The sequence below is a fragment of the Ornithorhynchus anatinus genome, chromosome 4 (genome assembly GCF_004115215.2).
Source record: "Ornithorhynchus anatinus isolate Pmale09 chromosome 4, mOrnAna1.pri.v4, whole genome shotgun sequence".
In the NCBI taxonomy this organism is placed as follows: domain Eukaryota; kingdom Metazoa; phylum Chordata; class Mammalia; order Monotremata; family Ornithorhynchidae; genus Ornithorhynchus; species Ornithorhynchus anatinus.
The window spans coordinates 62,795,972-62,816,421 of NC_041731.1; the positions used below are offsets into that span (position 1 = coordinate 62,795,972).

Below are 20,450 nucleotides of genomic sequence, written 5' to 3' on the forward strand. Positions count from 1 at the left end.
TATCCATTCACAGTCTTCAGAGAGTCGGAAGATACTTCATTATTTCTCAGTTTGGCCTTGTGCTGTAGCTTAAGCCTTTTCTCTCTTCCTCCGTCCTTAGCTAAAGCTCTTTGAGAATCCATGAATGTCTCTATTGCTTCATCTCTGGCTTGGGGTAGAAACAAACAGAAGGGAGGGGATTAAAAATAATCTTTTACTTCACCTAATCTTGCAAGCAAAGGGAAGCCTGCCTCTCCAGTTAACTGAAGAACAAAGTATTATTAAAACACCAGGAGCAGCAAACTAGACTAGAGAAGTGGTAACGGCGTATGGATTCTGATGCGCATTGGCAGTCATTTAGTTTTCTCACTAATTTTTGAACAGAAGATTTATTCATCTGCACTGTTTGCCTCCTGAATATATTGAAGTTATTACAAAAGACCAAAATAAATCCTACCTTTCCTTCTTAAAGGTGACCGAGGGTAATGAAGAGGAGTCAAAGACCAGAAGATCAGAGGGAGTTTCAGTCGACTGTCTCATGGCTGAGGAAAGAACTGAAGCCAACAGGCCGGCAAGAGTCGTGGAAAAACCACAGTTCTCCAAGCCCTCCAATGCCTACGAGTTTGGACAAGCTATAAGTGCCATGAATGCAAGGAAGGATGAAGAGTCTTGTGCCCACCTTTTCTCTCTCATTGAACCAGAAGATTTGCCAATGTTGCTGACTAACAAACTGGAAGGGGATACCTTCCTCCTCATCATCCAGGCTCTGAAAAATCACCTTCTTGACAATAATCCCACACTGGTGTATCAGCACCTCCTCTATCTAAGCAAAGCGGAAAGGTTTAAGGTGAGTTCCGGAATTGTTCCTGAAGAAACGAATGGTCAAATCAACTTGTCTTTCCTTTTATTCCCAAGTTTGAAAATACCATTTTGGGATAAAAATTTGCTGTCTTTCAGATGGTGTTGGTACTACTTAGAGAACATGAAAAACAGCAAGTTGAACTGCTGTTTGACCTCCTTCCGAATAAACTCAGCAATCAGTTTCCATTAGAAGATTTGCAGAACCTCAAAAACGATTATGAACTTTAAACCCGGTTGATTTTAGAATTTCACCATGCTTGCATTCCATTAATGTGTATGGGGTAAGGCTGTAAGCTGTTGGGAGTTGCGTGGGCAATCCATCCTTTAAAAGAATCCTCCAGACCTGGACTCTTATTTAAAAACAAAAAAATACTGTAATTTTATGCACATTTGAAAATTTGCTGCTCTTTTAGATGTATATATTTTTATTAATTAGTTTTAGCAAAGCTTTGTATTTAATAACCTGTTTATTATTTGACATTAATCTATTTCAAATTTATTTTGAAGGGGAGCATTAGTAAATGTATTTCTCTGTTAGCCATTCATTTGCGAAAATGTCTAGTTTGCATTTCCTTGGGCTTTGAAAATGAACCCCTGCAGAGTAAGTAAATAGATATTTGTACAGTTATGTGGTTTTCAGTAGCGAAATCCACAATAATACAGCTGCAGGAACTCTGTGCCATGAATACAGAAAATCGATTCATAGCATTAGTACACTTTGTTTCCAGCTAAATTGAAATGGATTCAGTTGGTCAGAAACACATTGGTTAAAACCCATGGAGCAATATCGTTCTTCAATAAACAGTACATTTTCGATGGAGATATATGTTTATTGCTAAAGCCTTTTTTTTTTTTTTTTTGAGGCTTTGTAGGAATTCTGTTTGAACCACTCTTCGAAGCGGTTAATCCCTAGAAGCCACCCAGTTGATTAACTGAGATTTCTTTAGTATATGGTTACTTTAAAAACGTGTATTCCCATTTAGTCATTTCAACTTTTAATTGGTGATTTAGAGCTTAAAAAAGTGCTTGTGGGAATCAAGAAATATATCCTCAGCAACTTGCTGTTCTTCTGGGTCAAAATACAGCAGCTGAGAGGGGAAGATCCAAGCTAAGGATGGCGGAGGCCGCTACAGGCAGCCAGCAAAGACCCCAAGGTAATTCTAACTTCCACCACACCAGGGATGTTTCCTTCCAACCGAAGAAGCTCCATCGTATGCTACCACAGCTCTGCTGAAGATGGCAAGTGTTAACTGCACTGTTACCACGGACGAGGAAAGAATCCTAGGGAGAGAGCCTCAATCGAGTGCTTACTGTGTGCAGGACACTCTACTAAGCGCTTGGGAGAGTACAGTATAACAGAGTTGGTAGACATATTCCCTGCCCACAAGGAATTTACAGTCCGGAGTAAGCTTGTCTCCTGGGGAAGCATTTAGAGAGGCAGCATGGCACAGTGGATAGAGCACGGGCCTGGGAGTCCAAAGGTTCTGGGTTCTAATCCAGGCTCTGCAGTGTGACCTTGGGTAAATCACTTCCCTTCTCTATGCCTCGGTTTCCTCATCTGTAAAATGGGGATTGAGACTGTGCGCCCCCTGTGGGATATGGACAGTGTCCAATTTGATTTGCTTGTATCCACCCCAGCGCTTAGAACAGTGCCTGGCGCGTCGTAAATGCTTAACAGATACCATTATCATTTTAAATATTATTTCCAGGGTCAGTCAGTCAGTTGAATTTATTGGGCACTTACTGTGTGCAGAACACTGTACTAAGCGTTTGGGAGAGTACAGTATAATAATAGACACATTCCCTACTCATAACAACCTCAACCTCTGTGGCACAACTCAAACCTCTGCTAGGCTCCAGGGGGCAGGACGGGCTAGCTCCCACTCCTGCTCTTATCGTAGGGACATCTTCGAAAACGAACGCAGGGATGGGTAGAGTGTGATGACAAATTCCATTGGTTTTGATGATGAAAGAGATCCACTAGACTTTTTCTAAGTTGCGTGCATAATGACATGATTAATACTAATAATGTTGGTATTAAGCGCTTACTATGTGCAGAGCACTGTTCTAAGTGCTGGGGTAGATACAGGGTCATCAGGTTGTCCCACGTGAGGCTCACAGTCTTAATCCCCATTTTACAGATGAGGTAACTGAGGCACAGAGAAGTTAAGTGACTTACCCACAGTCACACAGCTGACAAGTGGCAGAGCTGGGATTCGAATCCATGACCTCTGGTTAATATCAGATCTGTTCATTCAGTGGTATTTATTGAGTGCTTACTATGTGCAGAGCACTGTATTAAGCACTTAGAATGTACAATTTGGCAACAGCTAGAGACAATCCCTGCCTAATAACAGGCTCACAGTCTAAGAAAGACAGCAAAGCAAAACAGGACAAAGCAAGTAGTCTGGCATAGATATCATCAAGATAAATAGAATCATAGGTATATACATGTCATTAAAATAGAGTAATAAGTAATATATACAAATATGCACAGTGCTGAGGGGACGGGGAAGAGCAGAGGATGGGAGTAGGGGGGATGGGAGGGGAGGAGGAACAGAGGGAAAGGAGGGCTCAGTCTGGGAAGGCATCTTGGAGGAGGTGAGCTCTCAGTAGGGCTTTGAAGAGGGGAAGAGAGTGAGTTTGGCGAAGGTGAGGAGGAAGGGCATTCCAGGACAGCGGGAGGACGTGGGTGGGGGTCGACTGCGGGACAGGCGCAAACGGGGGACAGTGAGGAGGTGAGCGGCAGAGGAGCGGAGTGTAGGGGGTGGGCAGTAGAAAGAGAGAAGGGAGGTGAGGTTGGTCTCTTCCACTTATGCCAGCCCTTCTTAGTGCTTCTCCGACCTGGAGGCGGCTAGTCGTGAGCTGTTGCGTGTGTGGCCAATCAATCAGTAGTATCTGTTGAGTGCTTATTGTGTGCAGAGCACTATACTAAGCATTTAAAGAGTACAGGAGCTGGTAGACATGATCCCTGCCTTCAGGGAGCTTATAATCCAGCGGGAGAAACAGACATGAAAATAAATTAAGGGAAGGATCAGTCGATGGTATTTGTTGAGCGCTTACTGTAGGCAGAGCACTATACTAAACACTTGGGAGAGTACAACAGACATAGTCCCTGCCCGGAATGAGCTTACATTCTACATGGGGAGACAGACATTAATATAAATAAATCATTTAAAGATACGTGCATAAGTGCTGTGGGGCTGAACGCCCTCCCCTCTCAAATCCGACAGATAATCACTTTCCCCCTCTTCCAAGCCTTATTGAAGGCACATCTCCTCCAAGAGGACCTCTCTGACTAAGCCCCACATTTCCTCAACTCCCGTTCTCTTCTGCGTCGCCCTGACTTGTTCCCTTTATTCCTGCCCCTCCCAACCCCACAGCTTGTCTTATTCTCTCCTAGAAAACCCCACCTTCTTCTGCAGCCGTTCTGGTAGTGTATCCATAGAGTTTTCTTGGTTGACCATTGCCTCCTTCCACGTGGTCAACTTGAGTCTCCGCCCTCGACTCTCTCCCGTGCCGCTGCTGCCTAGCCCAGGTGAGTTTTGACTTGTAACAGATTGCCTTCCCGCTCGCTAGCCACTACCTGAGCTAGGAATGGAATGGAGTGAACAGGCCTCTGTTGGACTCTCCCTCCCGTAGCCGAGACTGACAGAGTTTTGGAAACTCTCCGGGTGTCATCCTGAGAGGAGGAACCCCAGAGCACTTATGTACATATCTGTAATTTATGTATATTGATGTCTGTCTCCCCGCTAGACCGTGAGCTCGCAGCGGGCAGGGAATGTATCTGCTTATTGTTGCACTGTGCTCTCCCAAGGGCTTACTTAGTAAAGTGCTGTGCACACAGTAAGCGCCCAATAAATATGATCGAAGGAATGAATGACGGAATGGGGTGGTATTTTTTGGCTCTGGGGGTTGGGGCCCACCTATGGTGGGCATGGAATTCATCTGAACTCTCTTGAAGCCCTGGTCTCTGAACTGGTAAGAAAACAGTTAACACAGTTCCTCCCGGAGCTCAGGGTTTGTGTGTTCGGTTTTCTCGTGTTTGGAAAATGTCCGAAGGACTGGGGTCTCCTCTTAGGCCCCTGAGTTTCCATCCCCAGACCCTGTTGGGGGCAGAAAGTGAGAGCTGGATCTCTGAACTCTGGAGTCAGGCTGGGAGGATGGGATTGCGGACCTGAATAATAACAATAGTAATAATAACAGTGAATAATTAGGGTATTTTTTGAGGACTTACAATGTGCTAAGTGCTGGGAGTTATATAGAAGATAATAACTGTGGTATTTGTTAAGCCCTTGAATGAGTGAAAGCACTTACTCTGTGCCAGGGACTGTATTAAGCGCTGGGTTAGATACAAGTTAATCAGTTTGGAGACAGTCCCTGTCCCATATGGGGCTCACAATCTTATTCCCCATTTTACAGTTGAGATAACTGAGGCACAGAGAAGTTAAGTGACTTGCCCAAGGTCACACGGCAGACACTGGCAGAGCCGGGGTAAATCAGGCCAGACACGGTCCCCGCCCCATTTGGGGCTCCCGAACTTAAGTAGGAGAGAGTCGGATTTCATCCCTTCTCCACAGATGGAGGAAATGAGGCTCGGAGAAATTAAGTGACTTGCCGAGGGTGACTCCGCAGGCAAGAAGCAGAGCGGTATTAGAACTCAGGGCCTCTGACTCTCAGGCCTGTGCTCTTTCCATTAGACCACGTTGCTTCTCCAAAAGTCATTCTGCTCAGCCACTCGGTGAATGCACCCAGGTCGGAGAGCATCCCTTAGGTATGGGGTTTCAGAGACATTTGCTCCTTTGATTTTTCTTTGAAAAGTAAACTGCTTTGTCCCCGGCAGCCCGGGCCCATGATTTTTGCAGCCGGGCTCGTCGGCCTGAAGCTTGTGTGCCGCTGCCTGCTGGTGCCATCTCCTGGCACTGCATCGTTACCACAGCAACGGAGCCTGCATAGGTGAGAAGTAAAATGCGCCTAGAGGGGAACCGTTTCCTAAGAATCATGAAGAATTATAGTATTTTGTTAAGCGCTTACTTTGTGCCAGGCACTGTACTAAGCGCTGGAGTGGATACAAGCAGATTGGGTTGGATCCGGTCCCTGTCCCACCTGGGGCTCACGGTCTCGATCCCCATTTTACAGATGAGGAAACTGAGGCCCGGGGAAGTCACTTGCCCAAGGGTAAACAGCAGACGAGTGGAGGAGGCAGGTTATGTCAAGAATAATAATTGTGGTATTTGTTCAGTGCTTACTATGTTTCAAGCACTGTACTGAGCGCTGGGCTAGATACAAGGTAATCAGATGGACACGGTCCCTGCCCACACGAGGCTCAGTCAAGGAGAGAGATGAGGGATTGAATCCCCCATTTTACCGGTGAGGTAACTGAGGCACAGAGAAGTTAATTGCACACTTTTCGGCCCCCATCCCTCCCCGACCTTAAGCTTCTTGGGTGCAGACTCGGTTCATTTCAGTTTTTCTAACTATATTCCCATGTGTATAGCATTAGGTGTAGGGTGATGACCGGTTTATCTCCGTGTCCGGGCTCTACTGGGCTACTGGGTGATGATGACCAGTTCTCTCGATGTCCAGTGATGACCCAAAAAAGGCGGTCCAATTTGACATAAGACTTAACTTCTCTGGGCCTCAGTTACCTCATCTGTAAAATGGGAATGAAGACTGTGAGCCCCATGAAGGACAACCTGATCACCTCGTATCCCCCAGTGCTTAGAACAGTGCTTTGCACATAATAAGCGCTTAACAAATACCAACATTATTATTATAAGAATAAACTCTAACAGCTCCAGGCTGCCTGGGCAGGTTGTGGTATCTACGGTCCTGGGAATAGACCACCTCTGCTCTGAGGGGTCAGTCCACTGCCTCAGGATCAGAGCAGACGATAGCTTGTGGCCCCTTCCGCTCTCAGATTCCGTTCTTACACACTTCTAAACCGTTAAAGGTCTTCGTTAGGGTCTAGTACTTGCACTGTGATGGCAAATGAACAGAGCAGGACTGAAAATGTTAATCTGAGTGGAAGGCAGGTAGGTCTTTTTCCTGTGGGACTGCAATTGACATTGCCTTCTGCTGGCCCGAGACCTCTCCTAATAATAATAATAATAATAATTGTGGTATTTGTTAGGCTCTTACTATGTGCCAGGCACAATACTAAGCACTGGGGTGTAGAGAAGCAAATCGGGTTGGACAGAATCCCTGTCCCCCATGGGACTCACAGTCTTAATGCCCGTTTTACAGATGAGGTAACTGAGGCCCAGGGAAGTGAAGTGAGTTTCCCAAGGTCACACAGAAGACAAGTGCCAGAGTCCGGATTAGAACCCAGGCCGTCCTGTCTCCCAGGCCCATGCTCTATTCGCTGGGCCACACTGCTGATTGACAGCTCCCGCCTGGGGTTTCTGGCATCTCCATGTAGTCTACCTGCCCTGTGGTGGGTAGCCCATGCAGACGGATGGCCTGCCAGTTGGAGACAAAGTGACACCAGGACTTCATTCGTTCATTCAATAGTATTTATTGAGCGCTTACTATGTGCAGGGCACCATACTAAGCGCTTGGAATGTACAATTCGGCAGCAGATAGAGACCATCCCTGCCCAGTGACGGGCTCACAGTCTAAACAGGGGAGACAGACAGCAAAGCAAAACAGAACAAAACAAGACATCATCATCAAGATAAATAGAATCATGGAGATATACCCTTCATTAAAATAAATAGGGCAATAAATATATACAAATAAGCACAGTGCTGAGGGGATGGGAAGGGGGAAGAGCAGGGGTCGGGAGAGGGGGCAAGGGGAGGGGAGGAGGAGCAGAGGGAAAAGGGGGCTCAGTCTAGGAAGGCCTGAAAGTAGAGGTGGGACAAGTGTCCCCTGGCTATAAGGTTCAAATTCATTCATTCAATAGTATTTATTGAGCGCTTACTATGTGCAGAGCACTGTACTAAGCGCTTGGAATGTACAAATCGGCAAGAGACAATCCCTGCCCAATGATGGGTTTACAGTCCATTCATTTATTCGACTGTAAGTATTGAGTGTTTACTGTGTGCAGAGCACTGTACTGAGCGCTCGGAGAGTACAAAATAACAACAGACACATTCCCTGCCCAGAGTGAGTTTACAGTCTAGAGAGGAAGAGACAGACATTAAAAGAAAGAAATGACAGATCTGGACAAAAGTGCTGTGGGGTGATGAATAGAGGGAGCAAGTCAAATTTATCCCATTCCCTTTTGGGTTAACTTGGTGGCTTTTTATCGTTCATTTCCCCAAGGCAGGCGTATCTGGGCATGATTCTGTCTGTCCAAGGCGGACCAAGCTTGTATCCGCCCCTTGTCACTTAACTCATGGTTTTAACTAATGGTATTTATTAAGCGCTTACTATGTGCCAGGCACTGTTCTAAGCAAGGGGTAGATACAGGATAATTGGGTTGGACGCAGTCCTCGTCCCACATGGGGCTCACAGTTTTAATCCCCATTTTACAAATGAGGGAACTGAGATCCAGAGAAGTTAAGTGAGTTGCCCAAATTCACACAGCAGACAAGGGGTGGAGCCTGGTTTAGCCTCTGACTCCCAGGCCTGTGCTCTATCCTCTAGGCCACACTGCTTGTGTTGGGGAATGCTTAGTCCATCAGTGGCATTTTAAGTGCTTACTGTGTGTGCAGATCACTACTAAGTGCTTGGGAGAGTCCAGTAGAGTGGAGCGCTTACTGTATGCAGAGCACTGTACTAAGTGCTTAGAAAGTACAGTTCAGCAAGAGAGACAATCCCTGCCCCCGTTGGGGTACAGCCTAGAAGGAGGAAGACAGACATCAGAACGAGTAAACAGGCATCAATATAAATAAATAGAATTATAGATATATATATACACACCAAAACAAGTACCAAGGCATTAATATAAATAAATAGAATCATAGGACTGTCTCTCCCCCTTCTAGAATGTGAGCCGGTTGTTGGGTAGGGATTATCTCTATTTGTTGCCAAATTGTACTTTCCAAGGGCTTAGTACAGTGCTCTGCATATAGTAAGTGCTCAATAATTGCAACTGAATGAATACGTACATAAATACACAAGTGCTGTGGGGCAGGGTCTTTTATATCCCATAGTTGAACTTTAGCACAGTTTATGTGCTTAGCACTTGTGTAGATAAAGTACAATTGCAATGGACACAGTCTCCATCCCACATGGAGTTCCCAATCTAATGGAGGGGGGAAAGGTATTTCATCCTCATTTCTGAGCAGGGAACATGTCTAATAACTCTGGTTTTTATTGTGTTTCATTCATTCAATCAATAGTATTTATTGAGCGCTTACTATGTGCAGAGCCACTGTACTAAGCACTTGGAGTGTACAAATCGGTAACAGATAGAGACAGTCCCTGCCCTTTGACGCGCTTACGGTCTAATCGGGGGAGACGGACGGACGGACAAGAACAATGGCAATAAATAGAATCAAGGTGATGTCCATCTCATTAACAAAATAAATAGGGTGATGAAGATATATACAGTTGAGCGGACTAGTACAGTGCTGAGGTGATGGGACGGGAGAGGGGGAGGAGCAGAGGGAAAGGGGGGAAGAAGAGGGTTTAGCTGCGGAGAGGTGAAGCGGGGGGTATTTGTTAAGCACTTACTCTGTGCCAGGCACTGTTCTAAGGGCTGGGATAGATACAGGCTAATCAAGTTGCACTCTGTCCATTTCCACTTGAGGATCAGTTTTAATCCCCATTTTACAGATGAGGTCACTGAGGCACAGACAGGTGAAGTGATTTGCTCGGGGTCACACATCAGACGATTGGTGAAGCCGGGAATAGAACCCAGGTTCTTCCGCCTTCCAGGACCATGCTTTATCCACTGGGCCATGCTTTTTCTCTGATATATTGTACTCTCCCAAGAGTTTAGTACAGTGCTCTGTACCCAATCAGCACTCAGTCAATACCATTGATTGATTTTACAGATGAGGAAATTGAGTCATGCAGCAGGCAAGTGGCGGAGCCGAGGCTAGAACCCAAGTCTCCTGTCTCTGAGTCCTGTGTTCTTTCCAGTAGACCACGCTGCCTGTCCTCTTTTGCTTTCACACCGTTTTCCTTTTTCCCCTTTCGGGAGCCCTAAACCAACACGCGTAAGGGAATCAAGATGCGACCAAGAACGTCTCCCCCCAGGATTCGGGCAGCACAGCCTGACCGAGACTTGGGGTCGGAAAGATCCTCTAGAGGAAGCCGAAGTCTCACCCCGGTAGTTGAAGCTTCCTGTTCTGAGAAGGTGAGAGTTGTTCTTGTTTTGCTGACCCTTCATTGCTGTCTTTCAGGACTCCTCCAGGATGGCTTCCTGTTCGGGTGGGATATTCAAATTTCCCCATGCCAGGGATGCCGGACCCCATTGCTTCCAACAGACCCGCTCCTCCTTCAGCACCTGTCTGGGGATCCGACAGTCATCCCTCCTCCGCCTCTCTTGCCCAGAAATGGGATGCTTGAATGCTGAAGGTATCTAATAATAATAATAATTATGGTATATGTTAAGTGCTTACTACGTGCAAGTCACTGTACTAAGCATTGGGGTAGATACAAACTAACAGTCCCTGTCCCACAATGGAGGTCACAGTCTTTATCCCCATTTTACGGATGATGATGACGATAATAATAATTATAGTATTTAGTGCTTACTATGTGTCAGGCACTGTACTAAGCGCTGGGTGGATACAAGCAAACAGGGTTGGGCAAAGTCCCTGTCCCACGTGGGGCTCACGTTTTCAATCCCCATTTTGCAGATGAGGTAACTGAGGCATAGAGAAGTTAAGTGACTTACTCAGGGTCACCCAGCAGACAAGTGGCAGAACAGGGATTAGAACCCAGGTCCTACCTCCCGGGCCTGTATTCTACCCACAAGGCCATGCTGCTTTTACAAGGTAAATATTCATTCATTCATTCATTCAATCGTATTTATTGAACACTTACTGTGTGCAAAGCTCTGTACTAAGCGCTTGGAAAGTACAGTTCGGCAACAATTAGGCACAATCCCTACCCAACAATGGGGTCACAGACTAGAAGGGGGGAGACGGACAACAAAACTAAATTAGTAGACAGGCATCAATAGCATCAAAATAGATAAATAGAATTTTAGATGTATACACACATCATTAATAAAATAAATAGAATAAATACAAATATACACAAGTGCTGTGAGGAAGGGAAGGGGATAGAGCAGAGGGAAGGAGTCGGGGCAATGGGGAGGGGAGGAGGAGCAGAGGAAAAGGGGGGCTCCATCTGGGAAGGCCTCCTGGAGGAGGTGAGCCCTCAGTAGGGCTTTGAAGTGGGGAAGAGGGCTAGTTTGGTGGATGTGAGGAGGGAGGGCATACTAGGCCAGAGGTAGGAAGTAGAGCAGGGGTCGACGCCGGGACAGGTGCGAATGGGGGACGGTGAGGAGGTGAGCGACAGAGGAGCGGAGCGTACGGGGTGGGCAGTAGAAAGAGAGAAGGGAGGTGAGGTAGGAGGGGGCAAGGGGATGGAGAGCTTTGAAGCCAAGAGTGAGGAGTTTTTGTTTCGTGTGAAGGTTGTTAGGTCACCACTGGAGGTTTCTGAGGAGGGGAGTGATATGTCCAGAGCGTTTCTGTAGAAAGATAATCTGGGCAGCAGAGTGAAGTATGGACTGAAGCAGGGAGAGACAGGAGGTTGGGAGATCACAGAGGATGCTGATGGTATGGTTCAACTCTGAAGGCTCAGCATGAACACTGTAGAAAATTGGACTACATACTCCAAGAGCGGATAAGCTTTGAGCCATTTAACCCGTGGAGCTCCTTGGGATCATCCTGCCAGACCTATGTGAAATCTTACTGCGATCCCGGAAATAGTAGTGGCATTTAATGGTATCTAAGGCTACTTGTCCGTCGTTTTTATTGAGCGCTTATCGTATCTGATAAGGAGGTGGATGGGTAACCACTGGAGGTTCTTGAGGAGTGAGGAAACATGTCCTGAATGTTTTTGTAGAAAAATGATCTTGGCAGCAGAGAGAAGCATGGACTGGAAGGCTATCAAGGCAGGATAGAATAAGTGACTGGATTTAACATGGTAGCAGTTTGGGTGAAGAGAAAAGGGCAGATTTTAGCAATGTTATGAAGGTGGAACTGACAGGATTTAGCGATGGATTGGATATGTGGGTTGAATGAAAGAGGAGTCACCAAGGTTATGGGCTTGTGAGACAGGAAGGATGGTGGTGCCGACTACAGTGATGGGAAAGTCGGGGGAGGACAGGGTCTGGGTGGAAGATAAGGGGTTCTGTTTTGGACATGTGAAGTTTAAGGTGACAGCGGGACATCCAAGAGGAGATGTCTTGAAAGCAGGAGGAAATGTGAGACTGCAGAGTGGGAGAGAGATCAGGGCTGGAGGTATAGATTTGAGATATAGCTGGTAGTTGAAACTATGCAAGTGAATGAGTTCTCCAAGGGAGTGGGTCTAGTTGGAGAATAGAATGGAAGCTAGACCTCAACCTTGAGAAACACCCACAGTTAGGGAGTGGGAGGCAGAGGAGGTCCCCCAGAAGAGATGAGGATGAGCGGCCAGAGAGATAGGAGGAGAACCAGGAGAGGACAGCAATGGGAAAGTACGATACAGAAAAGTTGATAGCCGTGCTCCTTGCTTGTAACCAATTTTACAATCCAGAGGGGAGTCAAGACATTAAAATTAATTATGAATATGTCCAGAAGTACCACGGGGCTGAGGACGGGATGAATGTCAAGGGCATAAAGGATACAGCTCCAAGTGCAAAGGAGATGCAGAAACGGAGGAGTTGGGGAAGAGGTTTTATCGGGGAAGGCTTTCGGAGGGTGGGACGTGTAGCTCAGAGGAAAGGGTAGAGAAAATGGCTGACACGTCCTTACCTGTTGACTAGCAGGGGTTTGCTCGGACTCGTGCCTCTAGAGGAAAGGGGCTTTCCCTGTGGAGGCGAGGTCTACTGTCCTTGGTATCTCCAGGACCAGTGGATGGAAGCAGAGGTTCAGGTCAGCGGGCCACTGCTGTGTTTGTGGTCACTTCCGTATGGGGACAGAGGGCCGGCTAGGACGGAGAATAATGGGGATTTTAGCCCGACTGGATGTGGAAGCAAGGGGATCCCTGCTGCCACGGTGAGAGGGAAAGGAGAAGGCAGTGTTGTCTTTTAGTTGGAAAATAATGCTGCAGATAGCCAGACTATCGGTAACAATGATGGCACTTGCTAAGCGCTTACCGTGTCACTAGCATTGTTCTAGGCACTGGGATACGCTCAAGCTAATTAGGTTGGACACAGTCCCTGTCCCACATGGGGCTCAGAGTCTTAATTTCCATTTTACAGATGAGGTCACTGAGGCACGGCACAGAGAAATTAAGCGACCCGCTTAAGGTCACCCAGCAGACAAGTGGCAGGACCGGGTTTAGAACCCAGGTCCTTCCGACTCCCAGGCCCGTGCTCTATCCATTATGCCATGCTGCTTTATTGAGCGCTTACTGTGTACAGAGCATGGGACTAAGCGCTTGAAAGAGCACAATATAACAGATTTTATGGTTACAAGAAGCTTACAGTCTAAAAGTAGGAGAAAAGACATTAAAATAAATTACTGATGGGGGAAATAGAGTATGAGAAACAGCTTGGCTCAGAGGAAGGAGCCCGGGCTTGGGAGTCAGAGGTCATGGTTTCTAAACCTGGCTCCACCACTTATCAGCTGTGTGACTTTGGGCAAGTCACTTATCTTCTCTGTGCCTCAGTTACCTTATCTGGAAAATGGGGATTAAGAGTGGGATAACCTGATTACCTTGTATCCACCCAGTGCTTAGAACAGTGCTTGGCACATAGTAAATGCTTAACAAATACCAAAATTATTATTATTATTATTATTATTAAATGCTGTGGGGCTGGGGTGAGTATCAGAGTGCTTAAAGGGGACACAGCCAAATGCATAGTTGACACAGAGGGGAGGATGGAGAGAGGAAATAAAAAGGGTTTAGTCTGGGAAGGCCTCATGGAAGAGATGTGATTTTAGGAGGGTTTTGAAGGTGGGGAGAGTGGTAGACTGTCAGATATGAAGGGGAAGCAGCATGAGAAATGGTGTGGCCCAATATAAGCCTGGGAGTCCAAAGGACCTGGGTTCTAATCCCCATTCCACCACTTGTCTGCTGTGTGACCTTGGGCAAGTCCATTTAACTTCGATACCTCAGTTCCCTCATCTTTAAACTGGGGATTAAGACTGTATCCAACTTAATTAGCTTATACCTCTGATCCCATCCTTTCTGATCTTATCAAAGCACCATATCTCCCCTCCCCTGGTGCATAGTAAGTGCTTAGCAAATACAATAAAAAATGGGAAAGAGGGAGGGGGTTCCCTGGCCCAAGGGAAAACGTGGGCAAAAGGGGTTGGTGGTTGGATAGCTGAGATGGAGGTAAAGAGAGTAGGTTGGTGATAGAGGAGTGGAGTGTGTGGGTTGGGCTTTAGTAGGAGATCACTGAGGTTCCAGGGGAAGGAGAGAGCTCATTAAATGCCTTAAGGAGTTTCTGTTTGATGCAGAGGTGGATGGGCAACCATTGGAGGTTCTTGAGAAGTGAGAAGGGAGGCATAGACTGAATGGTTTTTCAGAAAAATCATCTGTGCAGCAGAGTGAAGTATGGACCGGAGAGGGGAGAGACAGGAGGCAGGGAAGTCAGCAAGGCAGCTGATGTCAAGACAGGAAAATAAGTGCTTGGATCAGCATGGTAGCAGTTTGAAGGGAGAGGAAAAGGCTGATTGTAGATGTGAAGGTAGAATTGACAGGATTACAAGTCAGATTGAATGTGTAGATCGAGTGAGATTGAGTCAAGGCTAATGCCAACGTTAGGAGCCTGTGAGACAGGGAGGGCGGTGGTGCCGTGTACAGTGATGGGAAAGTCGGGGAGGACAGGGTTTGGGTGGGGAAGGTACGGAGTTCTGTTCTGGACGTGTTCAGTCTGAGGTGATGGTGGGCCTTCCAAGTAGAGATACCCCAAAGTCAAGAGGAAATGTGAGACTGCAGAGAAGGAGAGAGGTCAGGGCTGGAGAGGTAGATTTGGGAATCATCCACGAAGAGATGGTAATTGAAGCCGTGGGAGCGAATGCGTTCTTCAAAGGTGTGGGTATAGACGGAGAATAGAAGAGCATGCAGAATTGAGCCTTGAGGCACCACGGCAATTAAGGGGTGGGAGGCAGAGGAGGAGCCCACAAAAGAGATTGAGAACGAGTGGCCGGAGAGATAGGAGAAGCAGGAGACCACAGTGTCGGTGAGGCTAAGGTTGGATGAGGTTTCCAGAGACGGCGATGGTCGACAGCGTCAAAGGCAGCGGAAAGGTCGAAGAGGATTAGGATGGAATAGAGGCCGCTGGATATGGCAAGGAGGAGGTCCTAAATGACCTTGGACAGGGCTGTTTCTGTGGAATGAAAGCGGCTGAAAGCTAGATTGCAGGGGGTTGAGGAAACAAAGTGGAGGCAGAGAGTGTAAACAACTCACTCAAGGAAGGTGGAGAGGAGTAGTAGGAGGGTGGTGAGGTGATAACGGGAAGGTACCATGGGGTCAAGGGAGAGGCTTTTAGGTTTGGTGATACATGGGCATGTTTGAAAGCAGATGGGAAGGGGCCATTAGAAATCGAGAGGCTGAAGATGACAGTCGGGGAGGGGAGATATGGTGCTTTGATAAGATGAGAAAGGATGGGATCAGAAGAAGCACAGGTGGAGGGGGAGAATTTTAGAGGAAGCAGAAGATCTCCTCTAGAGAGCTCCATGAATAGGACTGTCTTTTTCTATGCTTGCCCTTTGTCCACGGCTCCTTTGCCGCTGGGTGAGTACTGCTCAGACACCAGTGGGGAAATGGGGAAAAGCACGTCCTGCTAGCAACGGGGCGTCTACTGGAGTGGTTTGGGCACTAGTGGTGATGATGTGGGCACAACCGTCCACACTCTCGCCTGGCCCCCGGGTCCAGGGACAATGAGTGGAATTCGAGGTCATAAAGCCGTCTCTGAGATGGCAACAGCAGCAGACTCCCCAGTACCCTCACGTGGAGGATCAGTTAATCAGTATAATTTACTGGGCACGTACTATGTGCAGAGCTCCGTACTGAGCTCTTGGCAGGATATAACAGATTAGATACAATCTCTGAAGGAGCTCACAGTCTAGAGAGGGAAAGACGCATTAAAATAAATAATGGAGAGATATTTACGTAAGCACAGTGCGGTGGAAAAAGTGCTTAAGGGGTATCCATCCAAGTGCATAGGCGATGCAGGCAGAAGGAAGGGTGAGTAGGGGAAGTGTGAGGGCTTACGAAGACCTCTTGGAGGAGATGTGATTTTTAGAAGGGTTGAGGAGAGGGGGAGAGACGATTTGGGCAGGGTCTGACTTTTTCAGCAAGTTCAAGTGGGAAGGGAGAGCTGAATGAGCACCATAAAGCTGATGCTAAGGAGTTTGATGTGGATCTGGATGGGAAGCCATTGGAAGTTTTTGAAGAGAGGGTGGCTTTTTAGGAAAATGATCTGGGCAACAGAGTGATGTAGGGACTGATGTGGGGAGAGACAGGAGGCTGGGAGGTCAGCGAGGAGGTGGATACACTAATCAAGGCAGGATAGGATAAATTCTGGGATCAGCATAGCAGTTTGGATGGAGAAGAAAGGGCAGATTCTAGACATGTGCAGGCAGAACTGAAAGGATTTGGTGACAGACTAAATATGTGGATAAATGAGAGTTATCAAGGATAATGCCAAGGTTACAGGCTTGTAAGAAAACTCTTGGCCTTCCTATCCAAACTGTTCTCCCTGAGATTTTTCCTATCACCGTAGGCAGCTCCACCATTTCCCATCTCTCAAACCTGTAACCTTGGCATTAACCTTGAGTCAATCAGTAGTAATAATAAATAATTATAATGATGGTGTTTGTTAAGCGCTTATTATGTGCCAAGCACCGTTCTAAGGGCTGGGGGAGATAGGTGATCATGTTGTCCCACGTGGGGCTCACTGCCTTAATCCCCATTTTACAGATGAGGTAACTCAGGCATAGAGAAGTCAAGTGATTTGCCCAAACTTACACAAAAAGCAAGTGGTGGAGCCGGGATTCGAACCCACAACCAGTATTGATCGAGCGCTTACAATGTCCAGATCACTGTACTAACCGCTTGGGAGAGAGCAACACAATAGAGTTGGCAGACACATTAAACAAGGTTATAGTCTCCGGGGGAGATGGACCTCAATATCTCCTCCGAGACGCCTCCCGTGACTGAGCCCTCTTGCCACTGGACGAATAGCGAGGCAGGTTGCGTGGCTGAGAGGGGTGGAGAGGGGTGACCCAGAAAGGCTGACGCAATTGTCAAGGTGGGCTAGAAGTGTTTAGATCAGTGTGGCAACTGGATGAGCTCTCAGTGAGTTTGCACTTTCTTCTCTAGGCTTGAAGCTCGTTATGGGCAGGGAACATGTCTTCCAGCTCCGTTTACATTACCCTCTCCCAAGCATTTAGTACAGTGCTCTGCACACAGTAAGGATCGATAAATACCATTAATTGATTCATTCTCTGCCCTGTCTCTCCTACCAAGAGTCAGAAGGTTGCGTAGCAGTGGGGCTCAGTGGAAAGAGCCTGGGCTTCGGAGTCAGAGGTCATGGTTCCACTCCCATCTCTGCCACTTGCCAGCTGTGTGACTGTGGGCAAGTCACTTCACTTCTCTGTGCCTCAATTACCTCATCTGTAAAATGGGGATTAACTGTGAGCCTCACGTGGGACAACCTGATGACCCTGTATCTACCCCAGCGCTTAGAACAGTGCTCTGCACATAGTAAGCGCTTAACAAATACCAACCTTATTAAAGCAGCGTTACAAATTGTTAGCATTTTGTGGTCCAAATAAATGTTCTTCTTTTGGGGGGGTGGCGGTGTACACAACAGAAGTTTCATTCAGTTAGCAGGTCTGAAAGCTTGTAGCAAAAGGTTTAAAACAGGGGCCTAATGGACTACTTCATCTACATAACTGCTGCCAGAAACAAAATCCCCAGCAAGCCTGTAATAGTTGTTTACATCTTTGAATGCAGCTCCTATTATAAATAAGCAGAATGCCAAGGAAGCCACAACAGAAAAGTACATAATGTACCAGAACAAACAGTCAAACAGCCAAACTGCCATACGGTGAGGGAGCAGAAAAGAGTGGAGGAGGACTGAAAGGAAAGTAGAGCAAAGATTGAACAAATTGCTTATGACCTAATCAAAATTGCTTCTTAAATTGCTTCTTAAAACATTCTTAAAGGGGATTTAATTCATTTTTCATGAAATGCTCAAGACCAAGGCTATCAGTCAAAACGAATTTCACTGGTAAACCCCTACTGTGGTTTGTAGGTTTGCAGATAGAAAGGGGATTTTGCCGGTTTTACTAGTCACACTTTCCTTTTAAGCGGAAACTGCAATCCTGCAATTGCGGAGGAGTTAGGATGTTTTCCCAAATGGCTGCTAGGGCTGGCTTGATTTACCTCAAAAATGTTTCTGGAAGGAGAGAGAAGAGCGCTGCCGGTGAGCTTGTAATGGCTGGGGGCATATTATTTTGGGGAGATAAGAATATCTAGGGTCTAGGAATATCATGCAGGCAAATATTAATTGCCTTTTATTGTTATCTGTACCCAACCAGTTTTCAGAAAATGCGGGATTGCACTGTTAGTCATCCTTGCATTAAGGAAAACTCAGACTGCGGTGCTCACCTAAACTGGCATCCACGGTTTCTTCCGACACTGAGGCGCAAGCATCAAAACGGTCTCGAGTTGTCAGACGAGCGGTCTCTAATTCCCTGACCACGGTCTAGCCGCAGTGCAGAGTGAAAACGAGTGTTATGGCAGCACGGACTGTAGGCCGGCTTCCGATTCCATCCACAAGCACATTTCTTACCTCGACGTAAGGTAAGGTTTGTGTTGCTTTTTCACGCGCACCGGACACCTCCGATCTCGAGAAATGTAGTGACAGGATGTTGGTCCAGCGGGGGCAGGGAGAGGTGAGCTAGTGGAAAGCCTGCAGGCCAGATTGGGGAGGCCCTGTGTCTGTGGCGTAGTGGACAGAGCGTGCGCTTGGGAGTTGGAAGGTCATGGGTTCTACTCCCGGCTCTGCCACTTGTCTGTTGTGTGACCTTGGCCAAGTACCTTCACTGGGCCTCAGTTATCTTACCTGTAAAGGGGATTGATTCTGTGAGCCCCACATGGGACAAGGGACTGTGTCCATCCTGATTTGCGAGTAGCCACCCCAGTGCTTAGAACAGTGCCTGGCACATAGTAAGCGCTTAATAATTACCATTATTATTATTATCATCTTTGTCCCCCTCTGGGACTTTTAAAATTATACTTAAGTGCTTACTATTTGTCAGGTATTGTACTAAGCACTGGAGTAGATACAAGTTAATCAGGTTGGACACAGTCCATGCCCCATTTGGGACTCACAGTCTTAATCCCCATTTTACAGATGATAATTGAGGTCCAGAGAGGTTAAGTAACTCAGCCATGGCCACACAGTAGACAAGCAGTGGAGCCAAGGATTAAAACCCAGCTCCTTCTGAGTCCCAGTTCCATGCTATCCAATGGGCCACACTGCTGCTCTCTTGGTCAGAAACTCACTGGCTTTCAGACTGGAGTAGAACAAATTGAGTGTGGCTAGGGCATTTGGTGTTCACTGTGATTCTTCCAGGGAATCAATCAGTGGTATTTTTGGAGCACTTACTGTGTGCAGAGCACTATTCTAAGCCTGTGGCAGAGCACAGTACAGTAGACATATTACCTGAACACAAGGAGCTTAAAGTCTAGAGCAGCTACCTATTACTTATTTGGTAATGAATGCTTTTCCTAAAAGATATCATCAAAGTGGTCACTTTGATAAGTGTAAGCTTGATGTGGGCAGGGAATGTGTCTGTTTACCTTGAATTGTACTCTCCCAAACGCTTAATACAGTGCTCTGCACACAGTAAGCAATCAATAAATACGACTGAATGAATGATTATTCCCTAACCACTTGGAGTGAACTCAATTTTCATGTAATGATGATGACTATCACTAAAAAGAGATTGCCCAAAGTGTTTCACAAGCAGAGGGTCCAGCTCTGGAGTGTGAATTTTACAGCACCTTTTAGCAGAACACCCCAGCCCCGACCCCAAGCATACTTTTAAGGCTTTATGTGCTTGGTGGGTTGGAGTAAAGGATAGGTTTCTGACCTTCAAATTCAGAGCCCCTGAACTGGGGCTCTACGTTGAACGCGCTAGAAATGATCCCCTACTGATGAGTATACTTCCAGTCTGGCCCTAGTGGATAGAGGGTTAAGGAGGGATGAGTAGGACACAGGAAAGAAGGAAGAATAATAGTTAACATTAGATCAAAACTTTCTCTATGGGAGGGGTAGCAGGACAGGAGTTCAAGCAGTATGGATTTTGTGCCAACTGGGATTTGAAAATACTATGCCATCTCCAACTATTCCTCCTCGGGGCTAGTGACTTGCTGGGACTGGCCTAAATAACACTGGACTCTGCCCAGGAAGCAAAGTCATCTTGACATTTGGCAATATTGATGTGAACTCTGCTCTGCCCGGCCCCCCCCCCCACCAAATAACCCATTCCTGCTCTATAAAGAGGCTTACGCACAAAAAAGACAAAGCA

General features: G+C 46.8%; 1 protein-coding gene and 1 long non-coding RNA gene across 4 annotated transcripts in view; both read left to right on the forward strand.

The window, feature by feature from the left end:
* The window catches only part of SPAG1 (sperm associated antigen 1), a 74,443-nt gene extending 72,781 nt beyond the window's left edge, over positions 1 to 1,662 (forward strand). For all 3 annotated transcript variants that reach the window (XM_029063433.1, XM_039911820.1, XM_029063434.2), the window contains 2 exons: positions 452 to 826; positions 937 to 1,662. In XM_029063433.1, coding sequence (XP_028919266.1) covers positions 452 to 826; positions 937 to 1,068 — 507 coding nt within the window. In that variant the 3' untranslated portion in view covers positions 1,069 to 1,662. The remainder of the gene's footprint in view (positions 1 to 451; positions 827 to 936) is intronic.
* Positions 1,663 to 5,686: 4,024 nt separating this feature from the next.
* LOC114811330 lies at positions 5,687 to 18,917 on the forward strand. Its single transcript, XR_003759012.1, has 3 exons — positions 5,687 to 5,796; positions 10,140 to 10,314; positions 18,453 to 18,917. It is a non-coding gene; the product is annotated as an uncharacterized LOC114811330 (long non-coding RNA).
* The last annotated feature ends 1,533 nt before the right edge of the window (positions 18,918 to 20,450 follow it).